Source organism: Girardinichthys multiradiatus, chromosome X (genome assembly GCF_021462225.1).
Source record: "Girardinichthys multiradiatus isolate DD_20200921_A chromosome X, DD_fGirMul_XY1, whole genome shotgun sequence".
Classification (NCBI taxonomy): Eukaryota; Metazoa; Chordata; class Actinopteri; order Cyprinodontiformes; family Goodeidae; genus Girardinichthys; species Girardinichthys multiradiatus.
Window position 1 is genome coordinate 16,716,482 of NC_061817.1, and position 26,345 is coordinate 16,742,826.

The 26,345-nt window shown below is 39.6% G+C and overlaps 1 protein-coding gene across 1 annotated transcript in view; it reads right to left on the reverse strand.

The window, feature by feature from the left end:
• The window catches only part of LOC124863479 (serine/threonine-protein kinase BRSK1-like), a 57,966-nt gene that overhangs the window by 25,349 nt on the left and 6,272 nt on the right, over positions 1-26,345 (reverse strand). The window contains exons 3-9 of the mRNA XM_047357865.1: positions 19,028-19,113; positions 18,735-18,875; positions 17,529-17,645; positions 15,800-15,833; positions 15,645-15,713; positions 7,437-7,583; positions 3,539-3,570 (exon numbers count right to left, since the gene is read on the reverse strand). Of these exons, the coding sequence (XP_047213821.1) occupies positions 3,539-3,570; positions 7,437-7,583; positions 15,645-15,713; positions 15,800-15,833; positions 17,529-17,645; positions 18,735-18,875; positions 19,028-19,113 (626 nt within the window). The remainder of the gene's footprint in view (positions 1-3,538; positions 3,571-7,436; positions 7,584-15,644; positions 15,714-15,799; positions 15,834-17,528; positions 17,646-18,734; positions 18,876-19,027; positions 19,114-26,345) is intronic.

Consider the following 26,345-nt stretch of genomic DNA (forward strand, 5'->3'; position numbering starts at 1 on the left):
TTTAAAGAAGAAAAGGAAAGCAGTTCAGCTGATCCCTGCAATCTTAGCAGTTTGAATGTTTATTCAGTTTAGAAAAAGATACACGATCGAATACAACAAGTTCACACAGCTAACTCTGAAAGCGGATTAAATAAACCAAAGCACCAGAGAAAACGTGAGAGGAGATAAGTTTCCATGGGACAGTCATAAGGCACAAAGGATTATGGAGCTGATGACTGTGTCATGATTCATGAGGGATTGTTGCAAAGTCAACACCAGTGACTGTCCACTGTCTCTACATGCTCATCCGGGAGGAGTGAATGCTGCAAGTCACTGACTCGATGCAATCTGCTGGGTTTCCTTAAATAGAAAAACTTTTTATCCAATTTGAATAAATAATTGAATCTGACTGCACTGTTGGATGGTTAGGATTAATTGGAATGTATGTACCTGACTTGAAATCTGTATGATTCGATTGAATTGACGTAGCCCATTTTAAAGTTACCCACCTTTCATGCAATGCAACAGGAAACAACACTCTCCAATTATTTATACCTCTGCCTTCCTCCCTCCCTGTTGGTTGGAGTAAGGGGTAGCCAGGTTTAGCCTAAAACAGCTCAGTTATGGTTGCGGTGCAAACACACCCTCCATTTCTGCTACCCTTTTTCTTTTCCAATGGTTATAATCAGTCCGACAGAGAGAGGTACCCGGAATTCTTGTGGTTTTTTGTGTAACAATGACCACCAGTGGGCTCTAGAAGGACAAACTTTATCAGTTTATTATTTTACTTAGTACCCCTACACATAGCCCATTCTAAAATGGCCAAACTCTAACACTCAGTAGTTTAATCTAACCTCCCCAACAACCCCACACCATTCCAAACCCTTTGTGAAGTACCTTGAGACGACATGTGCCGTGAATTGGTGCTATATAAATAAAACTGAATTGAATTGAATCATGTTTCTGCACTGGTTTCGGCTTCGTTCACACTGTAGGTCTTAAAGCTCAATTCCATTTTTTTGCTGAAAACCAATTTCTTGTTGCGTGGTTGTTCAAACTACTAGTCGACCATAGAATGAATTCAGGGTTCACAACCCCAAAGCGACCCGCATCCACAGAAGGAGATGACCTCACAACTGAACACTATTTATGGAAGTAATAATGGATGTCTGACTCTCTGTGATATTCTTAAGTTATTGAGCAATGGGAGCCGACAATACAGGTCCTTCTCAAAATATTAGCATATTGTGATAAAGTTCATTATTTTCCATAATGTCATGATGAAAATTTAACATTCATATATTTTAGATTCATTGCACACTAACTGAAATATTTCAGGTCTTTCATTGTCTTAATACGGATGATTTTGGCATACAGCTCATGAAAACCCAAAATTCCTATCTCACAAAATTAGCATATTTCATCTGACCAATAAAAGAAAAGTGTTTTTAATACAAAAAACGTCAACCTTCAAATAATCATGTACAGTTATGCACTCAATACTTGGTCGGGAATCCTTTTGTAGAAATGACTGCTTCAATGCGGCGTGGCATGGAGGCAATCAGCCTGTGGCACTGCTGAGGTCTTATGGAGGCCCAGGATGCTTCGATAGCGGCCTTTAGCTCATCCAGAGTGTTGGGTCTTGAGTCTCTCAACGTTCTCTTCACAATATCCCACAGATTCTCTATGGGGTTCAGGTCAGGAGAGTTGGCAGGCCAATTGAGCACAGTGATACCATGGTCAGTAAACCATTTACCAGTGGTTTTGGCACTGTGAGCAGGTGCCAGGTCGTGCTGAAAAATGAAATCTTCATCTCCATAAAGCTTTTCAGCAGATGGAAGCATGAAGTGCTCCAAAATCTCCTGATAGCTAGCTGCATTGACCCTGCCCTTGATAAAACACAGTGGACCAACACCAGCAGCTGACACGGCACCCAGACCATCACTGACTGTGGGTACTTGACACTGGACTTCTGGCATTTTAGCATTTCCTTCTCCCCAGTCTTCCTCCAGACTCTGGCACCTTGATTACTGAATGACATGCAGAATTTGCTTTCATCCGAAAAAAGTACTTTGGACCACTGAACAACAGTCCAGTGCTGCTTCTCTGTAGCCCAGGTCAGGCGCTACTGCCGCTGTTTCTGGTTCAAAAGTGGCTTGACCTGGGGAATGCGGCACCTGTAGCCCATTTCCTGCACACGCCTGTGCACGGTGGCTCTGGATGTTTCTACTCCAGACTCAGTCCACTGCTTCCGCAGGTCCCCCAAGGTCTGGAATCGGCCCTTCTCCACAATCTTCCTCAGGGTCCGGTCACCTCTTCTTGTTGTGCAGCGTTTTCTGCCACACTTTTTCCTTCCCACAGACTTCCCATTGAGGTGCCTTGATACAGCACTCTGGAAACAGCCTATTCGTTCAGAAATTTATTTCTGTGTCTTACCCTCTTGCTTGAGGGTGTCAATAGTGGCCTTCTGGACAGCAGTCAGGTCGGCAGTCTTACCCATGATTGGGGTTTTGAGTGATGAACCAGGCTGGGAGTTTTAAAGGCCTCAGGAATCTTTTGCAGGTGTTTAGAGTTAACTCGTTGATTCAGATGATTAGGTTCATAGCTCGTTTAGAGACCCTTTTAATGATATGTTAATTTTGTGAGATAGGAATTTTGGGTTTTCATGAGCTGTATGCCAAATCATCCGTATTAAGACAATAAAAGACCTGAAATATTTCAGTTAGTGTGCAATGAATCTAAAATATATGAATGTTACATTTTCATCATGACATTATGGAAAATAATGAACTTTATCACAATATGCTAATATTTTGAGAAGGACCTGTAATATGACCACATGATAACAAGAAAAAAAGAAAGCACAACTCTTAACAATGGCCTTCTGTGGAGCAGTCATTGCTACTTCTGTAGAGAAGTTTGTGTGAATGCATAATCGGAGCCAGGACAAAAGTCTGATAAAAAGTGATATGACCGTTCTGATTGTGGACGCTATGAAAACTATCGGATACGCTTTTGTTCAACATATGAAAGTGGCACAATTTGGATTTTCTTGGAGGTGAAAAGATCGGGTTGTTCTGACTGTCATAAGAAAGTTGCATATGGACCGTATTTGCCTGCAGTGTGAACGTATGAATTTTTATTAATTTTAATAAGTTTTATGTTTACATGGTATGTAGTGGGCAATATGATGTAAAAAAAATGCCAATATCAGATTGAGACTTGGCATGGACAAATAACCTTAAATGACTGAGTTCGGTATCAGGGACAAACAAATCTGGATCATGACATCCATCCTACCAAAAATCAGATATTGTATGTACAGTATAGTACCAGCACATCACTCAAAGTGTTAACTGATAAGAGCTGCTTAAAGCAACTTTTTTATGTGGAATTCGTTTTTATAAACATTGAACCAGAGAACCCAGAAAAATGGAATCACACTTCAAAACTAGGAAGCATTAATTAAAATAAAAAGGGACAGTGGTTGTTAAAAAGGAAGAGGAAAAGCTGAAAATTATTATTTTTAAAAACCAGAAAACAATATTAATGTACTTACAGGTACCAGTTGTGTTTCTGTATTGCTTCTAGCTGTAAGAAACAACATTTGACAATGTTAGAGCACTGATAGAACACTGTTTGTTGCTGTAAAACAGTTTGAACATTGGGTTTTTGTGCAAATACCTTTGACAAAAATTTTTTTTTCCTATAGGAAGGCTGAAAGTTCTTATACAAATTCTAATTGCTATTACAGACAATGTTTGTTTAAAAGATGTGTTTAAGGAATAGACCAAAGTCAAATATCTAACTCAAATTCTTACACTTACTTTTATGACAAATTGCCCCAAAAACAAAATTAAATGTTAGACACAGCAACCAGATTCAGGTTACACTTAACAGTGCCTTGCAAAAAGCACTGAATTACCAACCCTTGAACACATTTTCTTAAGTTACTACCACAAACTTGAAACTTTTTTATTGGGATTGTATGACACAGACCGACACAAAGTATTGCTTAACTGTGAAGTAGAACCAAAATAACAAGGCATTCAAAAGTTTATCAAATAAGAATCTGAAAAGTGTAGCATGCATTCATATTCAGCTTCCTTTGCATGCCTTGTGCAGAGACCCTTCTTTGCAGAAAAGCTCACACTCAGACTGGTTGGAAAGCATAAAAAACAAATTTCATGTCTTGCGACACGCTCAGTTTACTCACAATAAAGATGATCTATTCATGGTGAACTCTAGCGTTGGTTTTCCTCCACACACAGCGTTTTGCCTGTAGGATAGACTTTTTAATTCTGGTGTCATCCGACCGGAGAACCTTCTGCCACATGTTTGCTGTTTCCCCCGAAACACTTGTGGCTAATCTATCCAGGACTTGGCTTACGTCAAACAATGGAATACTCCAGGCCTCTCTTCCTTAAAAGCCAGATCTGTTTAGTGAACAACTAATAGCTGTCCTGTCAACAGACTCTCTCACCTGAGCTGTGGATCTCTGCAACTCCTCCAGAGTAACCATGGACCACTCTGATTAATGCTCTCATTGGTCCGCCTGTCAGTTTGGGTGGAGTGCCATATCTTGCTTGATCTGCAGTTTAACTTCCCGTGTTCAGATGATGGACTGAACAGAGCTCAGTGAAATGTTGGTATTATTTTATAACCTAACTCCTCTTTAAACCTATCCACATCTTCCTGCCTGACCTGTCTGATGTGTTCCTTGGTCTTAATGCTTCTGTTTGTTTTCTAATGTTCTTTAAAAAACCTCTGAGGTCTTCACAGAAAAGCTGGATTTATCTATTTTTTCAGAGATATAACTTTAAAGAGGGCTAAATAAAAAAAACCTAATCCTTACCCCAACGTTTTTTAGGTTTTGATTAGTAAAAATAATGAAAAGCATGTATTATTTTTTTCCATGACACAGCTGCGCACTACTTTGTGTTCGTCTATCCCATAAGGTATTAGTGAAATGAGTTGACTTTGGTGATTGTAATTTATCAAAATGTTAAAAACTTAACTATTTTAGAAGGCACTGTAATCACACTGTTGATTTAGTTTGAACTAAACATAAGCCTGTGAATGCTACACCTTTTGTCTCAGGGCAGGGGTTCAGTGATGCACTGGCCTGTTTTATCTGCTAACTGTTGGCTGTTCCTCCTTCTTGCATGACCTCCAGGAAAGTTTTCCCTCAGCTGTCCTACATCCCCTCATACACTCTACACCCTGCAGTAGAACTGCACACAGTGGAAACCATTGCATCAGTGCTGCACAGCATCTTTGGGGAGTTGGAGTAATGGAGCAGCTGCCGGCATCAGAGGAGAGGCCACCATCCAGCATGTATTTCTCAAACTGCTCATCAAAGACCTCTACTTACTAACTAACAAATGGTTTAGTGAGATCATAGAGCAAACTACCTTTTAACTGACGTGGTTTTCATGGAGAGACATGACAAACAGACAGAGGCAGGGAGAGACAGTCTGACCTGGTTTCAAACTCCATTAATCAACAGCTCATCAGACAAACTCACAGCTTTGATTAAATCTGTGATGTTGTAGCTGTATGAGTAACAGCAGCAGGACTTGGCACCTGCCTGCACTACGAAAAGTACATGCTTTAATGACTGTAGTTTCACTGATTTGCCAGCAATGCAGACAAGCTGAAAACAACCTGGGTTTCCATTACACCTCAGCAGAACCACAGGCTCCTCCATCCCACGCTACAGTAATTCAAGCAAAAGGAGCCCCAACCAAGAACTGAGTCTTTATACTATGTGTCTACGTACTGTAAAGCACATGGTGAAACTTCTCAGTAGGTCACGATTTTTGTATTAAAAACATTTTTTATTGGCCTCATGTAATAATTAAATTTAATCAGAAACAGAATTTTGGGTTTTGTTTCGCTGTAAGACATAATTAGCAAAATTAACCAAAGGATTTATTGAGATGCACCTCTAATGAAGCTCGTCATTTACCCATTTTCTTTAACCATGCAAACACAAGCAGTTATATCCATATTTCCCTCCTAAACTGTGCTTTTCATAGAATTTCCTGTTCTAAACTACTATGGCTCCTTAGTTAGCTGGTATACCAGAGGACAGTCCTATCAGGAATGACTCTGTTCCTGCCCTTTGACAGCACCCAAATCCCTCCGCTCTGATCTATCTGTGGACTGTGTTGTCTCTTCTTTTTCCTCTCTTAGTAAGGTCTTGTGTCAGGTTTAATTTCCGTCCCATCTTAAAGCAAAGCCTGGGGCTGCATTTTCTCTTTTCTCTACTTCTGCCCTGTAAATGCCTAGTTCATTCTTAATGTGCAGTATAAACTCAGAAGTCCTGGCATTTTTGGGTAATGCTGGTGATTTTTAGCCAAAGGGAAATCACAGTTAGTGATTGCATGCAATCTAAATGCAGTTCACTTTTTTGAAATAGGTACAGAAGGTTCAGGACCAGGTTGTGTCATCTGACAATAATAACAAGATTTTTCTTATGTCACAGACCAAACTTCTACCCATGTCCCAAGTCTTTTGCAGCCAGGTTGTCTTCCAGCATTGACCATATTTAGCTCCATCCATCTTCCTCTCATCTCTGACGAGCTTCCCTGTCCCTGCTGAACATAAGCATCCTTAAATCATGAGGCTGCCACCGCCATGTTTCACCATAGGCTGGGTGGTAGTTTTACCCCCCCACACGCTGTAAACTTTTAGGTCAAAAGGTTCAGCTATGGTATCATCTCACTAAAGCTCCTTCTTGCAACATGTTAACTGTGTAGCTTGGGGCAAATGCAAACATACTCTGGCTTTCTTGTTGCTACTCCTCCATACTGCCAGATGTGAGGAGTGAACAAGCAAAAGTTATAGTGTCAACAAATCTCCCACCTGAGCTGTTGATCTCTGCAGCTCCTCCTGAACATTTTGGCTGCTTCTCTGATTAATGCTCCCATAACCTAAACTTGTTACAAATTTCTCTATGTATCATTATTGCTACTTAGGTTTCTCTCACATAAAATCCCAATAAATGCAATGAAGTTTGTTGTAGTAATGTTCCAAAATGTGAAAAGGTTCAAAGAGTCTAAATCCTTTTGGTATTCACTGTGGTTCAGCACTTATGCCAATTCTTTGATTAATGGAGATTTTGCTTGAATTTCACCGCAGTCTTAATTTCATGAATTATGGTCAGATGACCGACTCTGAGGGACAGAAATTGAATTTCCTTTAGTATTTATCCTCATGTTGTGTGATATATTAAACACATTTACAAAGGTCTGATCAAATAACTTATGCAGACTAATTAATATAAACATATACAGTATAAAGGGTATTTTTACTGTCTATTTGCTAACCTTTGATAATGCTAAACCAAAAAGAGGACCTCATATATCAGGGTAATAGAACCTATTAATGTCTAAGGACCTTTCAAGGTCCAGTATTTAAGTTTTGTATGTGTCTGAGTTTTGACTTCTTACCGTGAGTCTTTTGTCAGCATTGACTTCAATCATTCCTTTAAGCAAAGCTTGGCAGTCAGGCGGTATGAAGTGGGGCATGTGGAAAACTCCGCTCTTCACTTTCTCCAGAAGCTGCCGCAGGTTGTCATGGTCAAAGGGCAAGGCACCCTGACATGGGGTAGGATGAAAAAATCTTAATTCAACTGATCTAAATACCAGTTTGCTGTTGGTTATTTTTGCATCGTCTCATTTAGGACATCCTGATGCAGACTTCATTCTGGCACACATCTCTGACCATGAATGGCATACATGGCAGTCATATTCATGTTCGCACAATCAGATGATCACAAATGCATTCGATAAAACATTTTTGGCATGATGCCACATTTACTGCCATGAATGGAAAACAGCTTTCGGCAGTCTGGGACCAATTTCTTCTCTTCCCTGTTCCCTTGCTAATAGAACAGGGACCACTGACTGTGCTTTAAAGTGATCTGACCATGAGCGAAAAGCAGATATAACAGATATGCATTTGTCTCATCACAGACAAAATATTAAAAACTCAGTCAGATGTAAACAATTAAAGCTGTTAATGGAATTATATTTCTACAAAACACTAGTAGGTTTCTCTTCTAGAGATACAAAAATCTGAGACATTATGATTGACAGATGTCAGAGAAATATTTTGATGTAACTAGTGGTATTGTTTTTTTTTTTTACATAAGTGACCTGATTAGATGGGACATCTTCAACACAGAAATCAGTCACCCTCCAGCTGTGGAACATAATACAAAGTAAAGCTCCATGCAGCTGGCATATCCTGCCATGGCAAACTGACTATGACAAACTTTGGCTTCAATGGGGTTTTTTTGTCTTAGTGGTTAGTGGTAATCACTGGAACAACATAGTAGTCCAAAAACCACTTATCATGTGTTCGCAATGACACAAAACAGATGTTGATATATTCTCTTACCCTGCTAAATTGGTTCAGTAATTACTTGGGATGACGTTGTATCATTTGGCAATTCTAAAACTGGACAAAGTTCACATATGGTGTTCGTCAGATCTGCATTCCTCTTTTTTTAAGCCGACATGTCCGGCAGAGTAGCACTCAAAATTGTTGTCAAGAAGAGCCCAACAAATTTACTTTCATAAGTGGAGCATTACGGCTAACACTATAATGCTTGATATATAAATATATATATATATACAGGGGTTGGACAATGAAACTGAAACACCTGGTTTTAGACCACAATAATTTATTAGTATGGTGTAGGGCCTCCTTTTGCGGCCAATACAGAGAGCGTGCTTGTGTATATAACAGTTCTCCAAAAAAATATGCAATAGTGAGTAGGTAATTCGGTACTTTTAGAGGTAGCGACCGAATTCCGTCGGTACTACTGAGTACTGATTCACCTAAAATCAAACGGTACCTAAATGGATCATTGTGACACTGAGGGAGTGAAAGTGGGCAATTTTCCATGCCGGACATGAACGCAGCGTTGCACGCACAAGAGCGTAATGACGTCAGTATCCGCTGGTACTGTCAACAAAGTGTATCTGATAGAAAGTGCTCAAAACTATGGCTCCTTTTTTTAAAATGCGATCCAGATTACGCTCGCTGCTCCGACCCTAGCCCCCAACGACCCCTGCCCCCATCCAGAGAGGGGTCCACGAACAAAAGAGGGGTTCACTTGGTCCAAACGAGCCTGGCAACCAGAGCACCCACCAACCCCCGGACATGACAGCCAGCAATACAAGTGGGAATGGGCCTCTTGTATTGAGTTTCTAGATGATCCCTCAGATCACACAATGTAACATTTTACCACACTGATGACACAACTTTAAAAATATTTTATACAGCATAAAAAAGATAGAAATCATAGACACAAAATAGGTGATGAATGCTGTTGTTTTGACTTTTTGTTATGGTGTCTTTACAGGCGTTGGTTAATTGACCAATTATCAGTTGTGCCAGTTGTGCATTTGGCATGATAAATTAAATTTGACTACATTGCATTACAACTAGAATAAAAATTTATGTAATTTGAACATCTCTGTATTATTGAATTGTGTCCTGTATTATACAGGTACATCTCAAAAATCTGTATATAATTAAAAAGTGTATTATTTTTGTCACTCATTTTAGAAAGTGAGCCAAAATATGTTACATACAGGGGTTGGACAATGAAAGTGAAACACCTGGTTTTAGACCACAATAATTTATTAGTATGGTGTAGGACCTCCTTTTGTGGCCAATACAGCATCAATTTGTCTTGGGAATGACATATACAAGTCCTGCACAGTGGTCAGAGGGATTTTAAGCCATTCTTCTTGCAAGATAGTGGCCAGGTCACTACGTGATACTGGTAGAGGAAAACGTTTCCTGACTCGCTCCTCCAAAACACCCCAAAGTGGCTCAATAATATTTAGATCTGGTGACTGTGCAGGCCATGGGAGATGTTCAACTTCACTTTCATGTTCATCAAACCAATCTTTCACCAGTCTTGCTGTGTGTATTGGTGCATTGTCATCCTGATACACGGCACCACCTTCAGGATACAATGTTTGAACCATTGGATGCACATGGTCCTCAAGAATGGTTCGGTAGTCCTTGGCAGTGATGCGCCCATCTAGCACAAGTATTGGGCCAAGATAATGCCATGATATGGCAGCCCAAACCATCACTGATGCTGGACCACTTGTTTGCTGAATATTGGACCATTTGCACGTTGCTGGAGGCCACTGTGCCTCTCCAACGTCATCGGCCATTCTGTATCCAGGACAGTCCGTTCCTACAAATCCCATCGGACACTACGACTGATATGACGGGTCGTCCCAAGTCTGACGTCACAAGACGCTATATCGGAAGGCGCCCATTTTGAGGGCTCGCCACGGTTACCACGCAAATGAAGCATCACCTGGAGAAGAGTCCCGAGTGGATTTCATTTATTCTCTCTCGTTGGCCAATGAAAAATTCATAAGAGGTTTCTGGAATAAGAAGGCCAGAAATTTCACTTTGCCGATTGAAGACGTGAACTTAACACGTAACCAAAAAAAACCCGCAGAGTTTCAAGGAGACAAATCGCCACCTTGTTTTGTGTTCTAGTCGACTGCTGATGGTCAGCTCATATTTTTCCTTTTTGCCAAGGAGGACAAAGGACGAAGATTGACCGTTTTTCCTGAAGTTAACTGCGGACGCACATTAACTTTCAACTTTCCCCTTTCTCTCTCTCAACTCTGCTCAGAAGGAAGGCTTCAACAAAGTAAAACACATCCTTTTATTAATTGTTTTATTTCTTTATTAGGGATAGCTTGGGCAGGGTAGAGGAAATTTTAGTGCTATTAGAGTCACCATTTAGAGTCTAATGTGTTCGGAATTGTATATGCATGCCATTGTTTTGAAACTGGTACTTTTGGAGACCGCCGTGTCCCGCAAGTGTGTCTTTACCGTGCAAACACCTGTGCGCAGGTGCGCTGTTTAACTGGACTGTTATAATAACCTCATGGTGAAATTCACCATTTTCTTTGTTTTCAACCTTACTGCTTACTAGCTTGCCGCCAAAAGTTTTATAACCCTTTGTCTGCTCACCTCGCTCAGCGTTGGGGGAGGTTTTATGACTGAGTCAATGAAGACTGGCTACCAGGCTGGTCCAATTTAGCCAAGAAACCTCCCACACTAAAATGACAGGTGTTTCAGTTTCATTGTCCAACCCCTATAGATACATTCCACATAGAGTGAAATATTTTTATATTTTCTGTAATTTTGATGATTATGGCTTACAGTTAATGAAAACACAAAATCCAGTGTCTTAGAAAATTAAAATACAATATATTTTAATGGAAACATCAGGCTTCTGAAATGTATGTTAATTTTGATGTATGTAATATTTGGTTGGGACACCTTTTGGATGAATTACTGCATCAATGCAGCGTGGCATGGAGGAGATCTGCCTGTGGTTCTGCTGAGGTGTAATGGAAGCCCAGGTTGCTTTGATAGCTCCACCAAATTCTTGAAGACATTTTGCATGACAATCCTCTCATGCTGCGGTTATCCCCATTACTGGTGCACTTTTTCCAACCACACTATTTTCTTCTACTCAACTCAACTTTCTCTGAATATACTTGGATACAGCACCCTGTGAACAAGCATCTTCTTTGGAAATTACCTGTAGTTGGCTTACACTCCATGTGGAGGGTTTCTAGGACTGTCTTCTGTCCAGTCAGCAATCTTCTCCATGGTTGTGTAGCCTACTGACCCAGACTGAGAGACCATTAGGAGGCTCAGGAAATCTGTGCAGGTGCTTTGAGTTGCTGAGTGTAGAGTTGATTAGGGTGTGACACCATGATTTTCCAATATTTAACTTTTTCAAAATATTCTAATTTTCTGAGACTGAAATTTTGATTTTCATATTGGTAAACCATAATTATTAAATATAATCATATAAATATTAATATTTCACTCTGTGTGATGAATTTGTAAAATATATAGGTTTCACTTTTTTAAAATGACTTACATTACACCTCAAACCCTTTCACTATATTATAATTTTTTTAGATATACCTGCATATTTCTGTATATAAACTGGATCTGCTTGTCTTGAGATAACTTTTGTTTTGAATTGGTGCAGTATAAATAAAGTAAATAAAACTGAATTGACCTGAAATCAATCAGGCAGCTGCAGCTCAACCAAGAAACTGCTACCAGGCTCTTCAGCAGCAACAGGGAATTGGAAAAATATCACACCAATTCTTCAGTCAAATAAAATACTGGGTCCCTGCATCTGAAAAGGATATAGTTTAAAATCGTATTAAGTTGTAAGACACTCAATGAAGCAGCAACTCCCTAAAACAAGAGATGTACAGAAACTGTTGGATCCTTTAAAGTGGGACTAAAATTATAATTTTGTTCAGTGCAGTTTTCCTGAAATTTTAAAAGCTTATTTTAACTGTTCTTCAGTTCTGGCTATTTTATTTGCTTTAATTTACCTCTTTTTTCATTAGAACTGATGAATAAACTTTGATGTAATTCTTTAAACTGTTCTCTGCCTCATTTATAATTTGTATTTAATTCTACTGACTTGTTTCTGTAAAGCATTTTTAAATTGCCCTGTGCATGAATGGAGCTTTAAAAATACACTTGCCTTGCGTCTGCACAATATCACTTAGGACTCCCTGACTGTTGTTACTCCTGTAACTATAGTTTTCTCTGTAGCTGTGTAGCCCTCTAATCTCTGCAGTGCTGCATTGGCTCTTCACGAAATCAATCCTTGATCACGTAAAACACCACGGAGAAGCTCATTGACTTTGCCAGTTACCTTTCCATCCACTGATCACACATCTGATTCAGAACTGGCACGTAGCTTTGAAAAAAACTGCATTGCTATTTTTTATCTTTATACTTATTAAAAGTAATCTAGTAATTCTTCAGCTCATAATCGTGCATACATTTCCATTTCTACACAGATGTCAGAATTTTTCAATAATGGGAAAAATCAACTGGCAGATTGCTCTTTAAAGTGATAAAACCAACAATTGAAATGAAAACTGGGATGTTCGGCACCTTCCCTGACCTAAAAATCCAATATGGCTGCCACACACCTATGAAACAGAATGATGATGAAATCTTTGATGGTTTGTATTTCCACAGCAGAGTATTTTAAGGCCACATTTTATGACTGCTGATGCTGATAGTCTGTTTAAATGTGTAAAATGCTGCAAATCACATTATTATCAGAGTTCCTGTGGGTCAGCCAAATTGTGTGGAATCATGCTGAGTCAGCTCCACTCCACTTCCTATCATACCTTAATTCATTATCGGTCAAACTTTATAAGTGTATTTCTTTGTCCCATATTGATTAAGTCTTATCTACTCTCCACTCATATGGCAACAAAAATTACTTTGAAGAATAATGATTCCAGTAAAAAAGTAGCATCAACCGTCCATTCCATGGTACAGCGTTTAGCTAGTTTCAAGGATAAGCTGAGTTCTAAGCAATCAGTGTTTTTGAAAGACATTTCTTCAGACAACCTAAACCTCCTTGGAGAAATGAAAGAACCAGACAATTAAAAAGAAACTGTTAAAAATCAGGGAGAAAATGGAAGGAGAATAAACAATAAATAGATACCGGAATTATTCTGAATAATCTGATCATCTGCAATCCAGCATTTAAGCAGGTGAGGCGTGCATATTTCTCTAAACAATACCTGATAAAAGACAATAAAGAACCCTCTTCTCAGTTTTTGATAGACTAACCAAACCAAGTCCTCCAGTATCCATCAGTATGTCCATGAACACAAAGTTTGCAGAATTTTCAGACCATTTTAGAGGTAAAATAGAATTTATTAGATCTAAGTTATCTTTATGTCAACATAGAAATATTATTACCTCAGAGTCATTGTTGACTAGTGAGGAAGCACTTGACAGTTTTCTCCTAATTGATGTTGAAATTCTAACCAGAGCTAGTTCTAAATTAGAACTGTATTCATGCCGGCGGTATTGACACCCGGTTATGCCAATTGGAGGTCAGGTTAGTGTTGCTTTGGTGTGCAAGTTTGCCAAAACAATGTCTGATGAAGCCTCTAAAGAAGCTACAACCATTAACATTTCACTTTTCCTTCTCATAGAAAGTACTCCTGGATCAGTGCTTCTTTGTTCTCTTTGTGTCTCTGCTCTGTTCTCTCAAACCCCCAGTCGGTCGTGGCAGATGGCCGCTCACACTGAGCCTGGTTCTGCTGGAGGTTTCTTCCTGTTAAAAGGGAGTTTTTCCTCTCCACTGTCGCTACATGCATGCTCAGTATGAGGGATTGCTGCAAAGTCAACGCCAGTGACTGTCTACTGTCTCTACATGCTCATCCAGGAGGAGTGAATGCTACAAGTCACTGACTGGATGCAATTTGCTGGGTTTCCTTAAATAGAAAACGTTTTAACCGATTTGAATAATAAAATGAACCCAACCACACTGTTTCATAGTTAGAACTCTGGAAAAGTATTTCAGGCGGAGAGAATGCTAGGAGAGCAAAGCAGTAATCGGAGCAAGCAGGGCTATTTGGAAGAATCTAAAATAGAAAAATGTTTAGAGTTACACTTTTTGTTCCCTATATAATTCCATGTGTGTTCATTCACAGGTTTGTTGCCTTTGGTGAGAATCTACAATTTAAATAGTCATGAAAATAAAGAGACCCATTAAGTGAAAAAGTGTATCTAAAACCATTGACTTTTGTAGTGTCAATAAAACTGAATTGAACTGAATTAAACATGCTTATTAGAGCCATTTTCCACGTCCTTTTTTAAAATATGTTAAATTTCTTGGAAAATAACGTTAATATTGTCAACTGTTCTCTTCAGATGGGTGCTTTCCCTACAGTTTTATAGACCACTGTTGCCTTTTTTAAGTAAATTTTCAGATTAGCTTGTTCTAAATCCTCTACATTCTTGTTTAAACCTTTGACAGTATTCCAGAACAATTATCTGGTTTTAATCCAATCACAGCACAGAGGCTGCAATGTTACACTTTTAAATGTCCACAGATATAAAATGGATCAGAACAAACCTTCATTACTGGCATAGCTCGACCTTAGTACAGCTTTTGATACTAGTGGCCACACCATCTTACTGGACAGGCTCAGACAGATTGAACCTTTTGGAACAATCCTGAATGGGTCAACTTGTATTGTAGCACCAGAAACTTTTTGTCAGTATAGGAAACTGTTCATCAGAATGTAATGAACTAAAGCAGGGTGTTCCACAAAGCTCAATTTTCGGACCCAGAAGCAAACAAAAAGTCATGAGTCTCAAATGTTTAGGGGGGAAACACATAGGAATGTATAAGAGGAATGGTTTGAAAACAGAGAACAGGCTTGTTCACAGCTAGACCTAGCAAAAAATAAATGAAAACTGGATCGTTTTATGCTGGGAAGGTGATTAGTTGCATGGAAACCATGATAGTCCAATGAGCTGAATATACTGCACCTGTGTGGCTAGCAAGACTATGAGGAGCAGTGGTCACTAATTGACATGAAAACAATACAAGTAAGCACTAAGGAAAAACTTATAGGATGGAGACACTGAAGAGAAGCTTGCTTAAAAACAATAAATAAACTACACGCTCAGTTATTACTCTCTAAAACAGTTTTAGTGAATATTGTAAGAAATTCATTTTACAGTGATTAGTGTTGAGAAAAAGCTTAATACATAATTTTAAAATAAAAATAAAAACAGCCCCTTACCACAAGCAGAGCAAAGAGAATAACTCCACAGCTCCAGACATCAGCCCTGCGACCATCGTACCTCTCTCCCTGGAACCCAGACACACAGCAGGTGAGCATTAGACATCCAAACACCTACTCACATTCAGGAAATACATACTGAGAGAATTACTCACCCTAATGACCTCTGGACAAGCATAATGAGGAGATCTGTGAGGATGGAAAGAGAGATTCAACAAATGCTTTCATAGCATAAGAATGAAAGAAGAACAACAACACTTAAACTTAAAATAAACAGAACACCAAATTGGTGATTACAGGTAAAAGCTGAAATTCCTTCCTAATTTTAGCTATTTAATCCTCATTTCTTCAGATGCATGGATTTTTAAGCTCTTAATGACCAGATTATATAGAGAGAAAAACAAATCCCTGGCAAAAAGTATCTCATCTCTCCTCTTGGAGAGAAGAAGAATGATCCTTGGTACATTTTTTACAACAAAGTATGGTGTTAATAAAGACTTCCTTCCCTGAGTTGGGTTCTTGGCACTTTTGCTACATTTACAGCTGCAAAATAGTTCAAGCTCAGTTGGCTTGAATGGAGAGTGTGAACTTCGGCCTTTAAGTCATGTAAATTGACTTTAGGTCTTGACTTTGACTGGTCCATTCTATCACATGAATGTTTCTTGATGTAAACCATTTTTCCTTTGCACTGGTTGCATGCTTAGGGTTGTTGGATTGTTCTGTGTTTAGCTCAATCCATCTTCCCATGAACCCTCAACAGCTTCCCTGTCCCTGCTGAAGAAAAGCTTGATGCTGTCACCACCATGTTTCACCCTTAGGATGGTGCTTTTGTGGTGATGTGCCATGTTCATTTTCTGCCACATATAATGTTTTGCATGTAGGCCAAAAAAAATATCAGTTTTGTTCTCTTCTGACCAGATCAACCATTTCCACAAGCAAACTGCAAATGGGACTTTATATGGCTTTCTGTTAACAACGGCTCTCTGCTTGCCACTTGGAAGTGGAAAAGTTCAAAGTTTGGGAAATAACCTTGTATAGACACTGGGGCAAAAAAAGATTTCAAAGCATTAGGATATAAAACTTAAAGCAATATATTTGGACAATCAGAAATAGGAGTCTGAATAGTAAGAATTCAGCTGAAGATCAAAATTCTAATAAAAATCTAATCTCCAAACATCATTGAAATTTGAGCAAAAGAAAACAAGGTCCCAGTGGGCTAAAGAGAGTGTGGGTGATTGGATGAAAGTGGTTTCTAGTGATTAATCCTGAACGTGGGTGGGTGAAAGTAAAACGGCTGGTGTATTTGTTTAGGGCCACCTCAATGAAACATATAAAGACGCCTGCCTGATCAAAACAAGATGATAAAATAGAATGGGTCTGGATAGCCCATGTAGAAGCAGGACAGATTGCAGTAACTACAGGTGATGCACACTTCTTCTTTCTGTCAGCTGAAAGGAGGATTGATAACAATGAAGTATTTTTTTCAGAATATGCACATTGCATAGAGTTTTAAAACTTTCATCAAGAGGCGCAGAACAACTCAGTCACAGCCAGCAAGCAGTTTGGATCTTAACCAGTCTGAACACTTATGGCGGGGCGGAAATTGAAAAAGAAATGGTGCATGGTCTGCAGAGCCAATCTACCAGCAGCTAAAGGAGAATGCTGGAACCTGTCTGATAAAAATATTGTTTTCATGACTGACGTCCCAGTCAGTGAGCATTAAAACCTGAGAAAGTGCAATAAATTACTAATTGAGATGTTTTGAGGTTTAGGTTTTATAAATATTTCCTCATCAAGTGATTACATATTTTTCCCTCGATTTGAGTTGAATAAAAAAAGGATCTGTGTTTATTTGTTAAATAAAAAACTACAATTTCTGCTTACCCACAACTGGTCTCCAGCAGACTGTCCCCAACTTGTAGCGAGGCCATGCCAAAGTCCGCTATCCTAATGTTGTTCTTCTCATCCAGGAGAAGATTCTCTGGCTTCAGGTCTCTGTGACTAAAAACACAAATAAATAATGTTACGCGACATATTTATTTAAAATGTTTTTGAGAAATGCTTAAGACAGTTTGATCTAATAATAGCATCTTCAACTATCAAAAACTATGAGAGGCTTGCTGATGTTCATGTTCTAATTGATATATGATACCAGTATAAAACGTAGAATCATATTTTTTAAAAAGAGCATTTTTATTGCCAAACAATGATTGCCAAACAATGATGCAAATGTGAAAGTTTTTATAGATAATAAACCAAAACCTAATGCACCTAAAATCAAAATGAATGCCTACGTAATACATTAAAACAAATCAACCATAAAATAAAATGATTAAATATGTGACAAATTCAAAACAAAAATGAATGAAAAACATATTTTTATTAAATGACATTCAAAATAAACATATTCCCCAAATTCAAACATAAAGGCAAATGAAAAATAAAAAAAGTGACTAAGCAAAAACAAAATTCAAAAATTTATTTTGCAAAAGTCTTTGAAGTAAAAATAGGTAATTCACAGTTTCCTTTGAATGTGTAATTTTGCCTCATTAACTGTAAATAAAGACACAAATAATATGAGAAAAAAATGAAAAAAAGATACTAATTGATTAGTACATGTTTCCCCTGAGCTCAAAACTGGTGCACTACTAACATACCAAAACTACCAACATGAATAGAAAGTAGATAAAAACATTTACAATAATATACTGCTTACAAAATGTCTCTATTTTTCTGAAAATAGTAGTTGCTGCTGTTGGCAGCAAGGGTTTGATATGAGATGAAAATAAACGATTACTGTTACAGTGGTTCAAATCTAAACTGGCAGACACTTTCTTTGGCAGTTACAAAAACAAGCGAACAAAATTCACATGTGGTGTTCCTCAGGGCTGCATTCTCAGACCAGTTTTTTTCTTTATCTACATATTCCCCCTAGCTCAGATTATGGGGTATTACCCTCCAACATCTACTACTATAGCTATGCTGATGATATCATTGTCAGTGATTTGCATTTACTTTAATTAGAGGGCTATCAATTTACACTGCACATAAAAGAACATTTACTGAATGTGTTCTTAGCTTTTTACAGACCATATGGAATGACTATGGCAGAAATCGAGGGCAGAGATGATTTGTCTGAAGAATTTCCGGGCCTCCTTGGGAGTCAGCCTGCCTTTCTTCACCAAGTAGTCGAACAACTCCCCACCAGAGACATGCTCCAACACCAAATACCTAAAAAAGAAAAAAAAAGAAAATCAAAACAGGGAATTATTAACTTTCTGCCTTCCCATGTGGTTATCTCAGTTTCAGATAGAAACACAGGAGCAATGCAGCTTTCGCTTAATTTTAGAGAGCAGGAAAGATCAAGACACAAAGATACTTACAGGTATTTGTTATTTTCATAGACATCATAGAGCTTCAGAACATGGGGGTGCTCTATTAGTTTAAGAATAGCTATCTCTCTCTCCACCTGCACAGAAGGAGGGAGGGAGATGTGCGAAGAAAGGTTAGGAGAGAAAATAAAAGGTTAAAAATGATGGAGATGGAAATGTCAGATGGGACAGAAAGGTAAACCTGGTGGACTTGAAGAGCAGAGAAGCAAGAACAAAGAAGAGGTAAGGTAAGCAGTCACATACTGAATATTCTTTAATGGGTTCTTTAGTTGGTTCAGTAATTTTAAAACAATGATAATGAGTTATGAGCAGGGGGGCAAGCATTAAGTCTCTCACAGCTATAACATGTAGAGAAGTGATTAGGGAGATGCAGGAGGGAGTGAAAGATGGCATTATACCCCATTCTGCCAATCTATACAACCGATTCGGAACCCCATCCAACTCATTATTGTTTATGTACACATTGAAATTGCTCACAATAAATCTCCACTGTCACAATTATCATTACCATTGGTTTTAGTGCTGCGTACAACTCCATTTTGCCAAGTGAGCAGCGCTTAAGTCTTTCCTTATAATATTTAAAAGCATACAGAGAAAGTGATCTTTGTAAATTCCTTGATAAATCATCCAGAGTCCGGATTCCTTTCTTATGCTCTCTTCTTTCCAACTCAACCCATCGTTTCCATAGAAGGTTTAGGTCCTGAAATGGCCATGGAAAACAGATGATATTATATTGAATGAAGCATTGTTTGTTGATTTAGCCACATGTCTTAGGTCAATATCCTGCTCAGGGATTCAATACTGACCTATTACTAGTTTTCTTCACCAGATTGTTATTTGAAATGTTACAAAGAGTTCATGATGGAGTTCATGCAAGACCCACCTGGCATGTTTGCATCCAAGAAGCTCAATCTTACTCTTGTAAATTGATTAGCATGTAGATAGTACCTGAAGGTTGTTTCAGAGAATTGGTGACTAGTTTAACTTTACCCCGACTATCACCATCCTCGCATGGTGGCAGGATAAACTCGGGTCGGGTCCTCATCCACCTTATTTATCACATTTCCAGTTGTTTTGGAAGTTTTATTTATAGCCCTGAATGTAGCATTGGTCTAGTTCTGGCAAGGAACTATTTTATTGTCTCAATTTCTTAACTTATGATAACCAAACATCTGTTTACTTGAATGTCATTTTATGATATCCTTCCTATTTTCAGAAATGTTTAAGAGAAATGAGCCTCAGTATCACCTAAAAGTTATATCCCAGGGAAACAGAAAGTCCTGGATTACTTGTTAAAGGTTCCTAGAATATTATTACTCAAAAATATTAAAGTATTATTGGAGAGAAAACACATTTTTAATAGGAATTGTTGAGGTTGCCGATATATGTAGAAAATGGGATTTTATTTTATTTTTTTCCTCTAAATAAATGCTTTTCTGTGTGAGGCTATGCTGCAGCAATAAAAGATGAATTTATTTTAAGATGTTTTACACATCTTTTTCAGGGGTGCCAGTAAATGTGTAGGGCATTGCATATATGTTAATATTTACCTGTACTGGTTATACGATTTGTTTCATTACCGTTTGTCTCAGATGTTTACTGTTTGCTTGTTGACCTCCATAGATCTCTTCTCCCCAGCTCCTCATCATCGCCTTTCTCCTGCCCTCAGCTCTGAACTCTCCTCCTCCACATCTCAAGAACAGCCTCATCTGCAGTCTTGTTACACCAGTCCTATTAATAAGATTATCCTATTGCCTGCAACAGCAATGTGAAGCCTAGTTACAGTTCTGAATCCAATTTTCCTAATCGGTTTAAGCATGATTTTCTACACTTATCTTACATCCTTTGTCTAGGTTCTGTTAGCAAGTATTTGGGGTTTCGGTTGTATTTAATAGTCAAGGTATTTTGTTGCTATTTTGCTGTGCAGCGAAGCCAATGCTCCTCCGGTGTAAACCTTCACCTGCTTAAAATGCAAACTATGAACGCTATCACCTTGGAGATTACGTCACTTTAACCACCTAGTTGGAGTGACGGTAAATGGAATGCTGCATAACACCCACAAAAGAGTGAATGTGTCATATCTACTGAGCAGACCGAGGACCCAAATTTACTGCTCATGTTTGGAGAGATTTCTGCTCTGCACTAGGCGGTTAGTTCGGACTCTCCTCGGGCTAACATCCCCAGACTTATGGGCAGTGTGAAAGCCTCAACGAGGACCTAGAAAACACCCTTCGCTGTCTGTGCGCCAACAACCCCACATTCTGGAGTCGTCATCTTTCTTGGGTCAATGACATAGACATAGCTCCTATATTTCTGCAGCATCTGGTCTTTCCCCTTTCAAACCCTTCATTGGTTATTAATCCTCTTTCCTCCCCGCATCTTCCCCTAATTCCATCTTGGACTCACCTTTTCCGCTGTCGAAGGATTTGGACCCAAGCAGCATCAAGGCATACATCTGCTCAAAACAAGAGGATCGCATATACAAGACGCATCCTAGCTCCCACCTACTTTCCTGGACAAAAGGTATGGCTGTCTGCCAAAAATCTTTCCATATAAAACTTATTCCAGAAAACGGTCTCTCAGATTACTTGGAATAAATGAAATTGAATCATTCATCGGCCCCTCCACTGTCCATCTTAAGATTCCCTCTCACCTCCATATTCACCCTACCTTCCACATTTCCTAGATAAAGCCTGTGCTTTCCAGACCCTTGGCCATATGGCCTAACTCCCTCTCCTTCCAGGACCATTGATGGCTACCCAGTTTTTTTCTGTACAGTGCAATGCATTGTTAAATCCTGAAGTTGTGGCCATGGGTACCAGTATCTGGGGGACTGGGAGGGTTCCTGGGATCGTTCCTGGGTTCCCCGTTCATTCATTCTGGTCCCCTCTCTCATCTTAGACTTTGAGGGTTCTTTTCCCTCAAACTCTGGTCCCCTGGATTTTCCTCTCACACACACCTAGCTCTGTGCTACTGATGTGTGCTTGCGTGTCTCTCTCACCTCTCTATGCAGGGCATGACTGGCAGGTGTTGTCTTTCCATCTGAAGAACTATGGCGCCAATCAGGAGGAGCATAAAGAGAAGCAGCATTTCTGAGGCTTATGTCATATTGTTTTAGCTCTCCAGCTTGGTAATCTGGCCAAACCGTCTTGTGTGTTACTTGCTCCTTCTAGATTTGATGCTAACTGTCCTCCACAGACATCACATCCAGTTCCCGTTTCCACGTTTGAACACTCAGCCTTATTGCTCCTTGGACCTCCTTGGACCTGGAGTGGCCCTTCAGTAGCTTACCACTCGCTCACTTGCCTGTCCAACCTCCAACGCCATCCATTCCTCCAAAGCCATTCCCAAGGAAAGGAATAACAGAGATCATATTACTCAAGCACAGTTCACCACCAACAGCCAATCTTACACTCAGTAGGTTTGCACACCTCCTCCTGATCGCTCTTCACCATCTACAGCAGTAAGAACCACTACTACATTTGGATTCATCCCAATACAGATCCACTCTCTACTCTCAAAATACTAACATCTACCTCTCCTCCTCAGTCCTGAACCCGGTCTGAAACTTCACCGAAACCTCACTCAGTATTCAATCCTCAATAAACCTTTTAATTCATTTAAATTGTGTCGGTATTTGTTGCCATCACCAGAGTCCTAATCAGAATCAGAATCAGAATCAGAAAAGCTTTATTGCCAAGTACGTTTTTGGACATAGAAGGAATTTGTTTTGGCGTAGTCGGTGCAATACAATACAGATTAAGCAGTATAAACATATCTATAATATAATATAAATATATGTGCACAGTTTTAAGTGAGTGAGAGTAAATATAGAGCAGTATAAGATGCGAGAGCAATACAACAGTGCAGGTGATCATTGTGCAAGTATGGCAGTGCAAGTAAAGCAGGAGTCCAAGCTGAGCGTTAATGTAACGCATAGAGTTACAGGTTACAGGTGTCCTGTCAGCAAAAACAGGGGGGGTGTGGGGGAAAGGGAGAGTGTCAGGGTGGTTTCCGGGCTTTGTTAACAAGGCTGGTGGCAGATGGGAAAAAACTGTTCTTGTGGCGTGAGGTTTTGGTCCGGATGGACCGCAGCCTCCTGCCAGAGGGGAGAGTCTCAAAGAGTCTGTGACCAGGGTGGGAGGAAGCACTAACAGCACTAACATGACAGAATGAGCTTATTTTCAGGTTAATTGCGTCCTTGTTCTGGACTGCTGTTTCTGTTCAAGGAATAAACTGAAAAATTATCATATATTTTGTCAGTTGTGACTGTCACTAGTAGCATTTAAAGTATGCAATACAGTAGCAGCATTTTTTCTCCTGTCTGTGGCTACCTCCCACTGTGTAGTGCTCCATTAACAGAACAAAGCTATTATGGCTGCCATGATGTCTTGGCCCTTTAGAGTTGCCGCTACTTCCTGTTAGCGAAGCTAAGGTGTTTCTGAGAATATATCTGTAAGTAACAGCGAAATGTTTCACAGCATGACAACTATCATTTTTTATAAGAATTCAGTTTTTCTGGTGATGCTAATCTTATGTTAGCATGTCTAGGGTGTTTTCAATGTTAAATTACCTTTTGATAGTTAGCTTTGCTAATCCTTAATGAGAAGCTTTGGAAAGCACTCAACTTTATGACCCTTTCATTGTCTTGTGGCAGACACACTTATATTTCAAACCAGCAGGTAGGGTGTTACTGTGAAGGTGTCTAGAACAGGAAGTTGGATGTTGGGGTAATGGCTGTAGTTTTTAAGTGTACAGGTAAGCTTAGCAAGTGTCAGCAGGTGGTCCTGTTGATTTAGCGACTCCACTGAAAGCTTTTAGAGCAGCTTAAGCTGACAGTTTTGCTACTTCGTCAGATGAGCTTACAAACCTTGAGCAAACCTTTGAGCAACTGTTTTTCCATTCACTGCAGCTTCTTCATCAGTTTTCACCTTTCATATGCCTATTTCAGTAGCAGCTAACAGTTCTACCTTTGTTTAAAGTGTTGTTCTTTTTACATTTTTTTAACAGTTTTTGACTCAAGTTTCTTCAGGATTATCAGGTAAAAGTTGTGGTTTTTCAGCAGATAAGCTGAATAATTTTTTTCAGCGGAATAATTTCAGATTACAGCATTCACACTGCATTTTCACAGGAAATGCATTTTTTTTTTGTCTTTTATGTCTTCAATAAATATAAAATGCTACTGCTATCATGTTTTTGGTTTAATTTGCTATGTATGTCAGCCACCACAAGGGGCACTGTGGAGGGATGTAACAACCCCTTGAGAAACTCAATTTCTTGCACTAATGGTGCATGACCTCAGTGGGAAGTCTGTGGGAAGGAAAAAGTGTGGCAGAAAACGCTGCACAACGAGAAGAGGTGACCGGACCCTGAGGAAGATTGTGGAGAAGGGCCGATTCCAGACCTTGGGGGACCGACCTGCGGAAGCAGTGGACTGAGTCTGGAGTAGAAACATCCAGAGCCACCGTGCACAGGCGTGTGCAGGAAATGGGCTACAGGTGCCGCATTCCCCAGGTCAAGCCACTTTTGAACCAGAAACAGCGGCAGAAGCGCCTGACCTGGGCTACAGAGAAGCAGCACTGGACTGTTGCTCAGTGGTCCAAAGTACTTTTTTCGGATGAAAGCAAATTCTGCATGTCATTCGGAAATCAAGGTGCCAGCGTCTGGAGGAAGACTGGGGAGAAAGAAATGCCAAAATGCCAGAAGTCCAGTGTCAAGTACCCACAGTTAGTGATGGTCTGGGGTGCCGTGTCAGCTGCTGGTGTTGGTCCACTGTGTTTTATCAAGGGCAGGGTCAATGCAGCTAGCTATCAGGAGATTTTGGAGCACTTCATGCTTCCATCTGCTGAAAAGCTTTATGGAGATGAAGATTTCATTTTTCAGCACGACCTGGCACCTGCTCACAGTGCCAAAACCACTGGTAAATGGTTTACTGACCATGGTATCACTGTGCTCAATTGGCCTGCCAACTCTCCTGACCTGAACCCCATAGAGAATCTGTGGGATATTGTGAAGAGAACGTTGAGAGACTCAAGACCCAACACTCTGGATGAGCTAAAGGCCGCTATCGAAGCATCCTGGACCTCCATAAGACCTCAGCAGTGCCACAGGCTGATTGCCTCCATGCCACGCCGCATTGAAGCAGTCATTTCTGCCAAAGGATTCCCGACCAAGTATTGAGTGCATAACTGTACATGATTATTTGAAGGTTGACGTTTTTTGTATTAAAAACACTTTTCTTTTATTGGTCAGATGAAATATGCTAATTTTATGAGATAGGAATTTTGGGTTTTCATGTATGCATGGTTGCTGAAACTATCCTTGCTCAACTGAGTCCATCAGGTCTTTTTCCATCTCTCTAACCAATAATTTTTGATTAGACTGGCTAGACTGTTATATAGTCACAATGAAACAGTGGACTAAAGTAGAATGGGAGGCAAATCCTTTAGTTATCAGCCACCTCGCCTGTGGAACCAGCTCCCACTTTTAGTCCATGGCTAGGCTTAAAACTTTGCCTTTTGATAAAGCTTATAGTTAGAGTGGCTTAGGTTATCCTGAGCTATCTCTGTAGTTATGCTGCCAACAGGCTTAGGCTGCTGGAGGACATAATGGCCACTTTCACTCTCTCTGCTACATTCTCATACTACTCTCCACTTTTGCATTTTTTGCAGTTATTTCCACTTTTAGCATGTTCTCTCTCTTTTTCGCTTCCTAGAAGCTACATCTGGCCTGATGTTCTGTTTAGAAGTGACACATTCCTGGAGGACATCTGAGCTGCTGCTGTCTATAAATTAATGGTCTCCTTTTATACATAATACACATGGCCCTATCTTTCAGTGTTTTAACCTGTCACTGTCCTATACATAGCCGTTGGCTGAGCTTCTGCTGCGACTAAATGGATGTGTTCTCTTTAACACTCTCCATTTCTGCTACCTGTGCAACCCCTTCTCTTTTTCAGTGGTTACAATCAGTCTGACAGAGAGAGGTACCCCCAATCCTTGTGGTTTTTAGTGTAACAATGACCACCAGTGGGCTCTACATGGACATACATTATCAGTGTATTATTTTACTTAGTACCCCTACACATAGCCCATTCTAAAATGGCCAAACTCTAATACTATGTAGTTTAATCTAATCTCCCCAACAACACTATACCATTCCAAACCCTTTGTGAAGTGCCTTGAGACGACATGTGTTGTGAATTGGCGCTATATAAATAAAACTGAATTGAATTAATCCTAAAGATGTGAAAACTGGATCAGAGGTCATCTGTTTAGCTGTGTTTCTGTCCTAGATGAAGTCACTAACT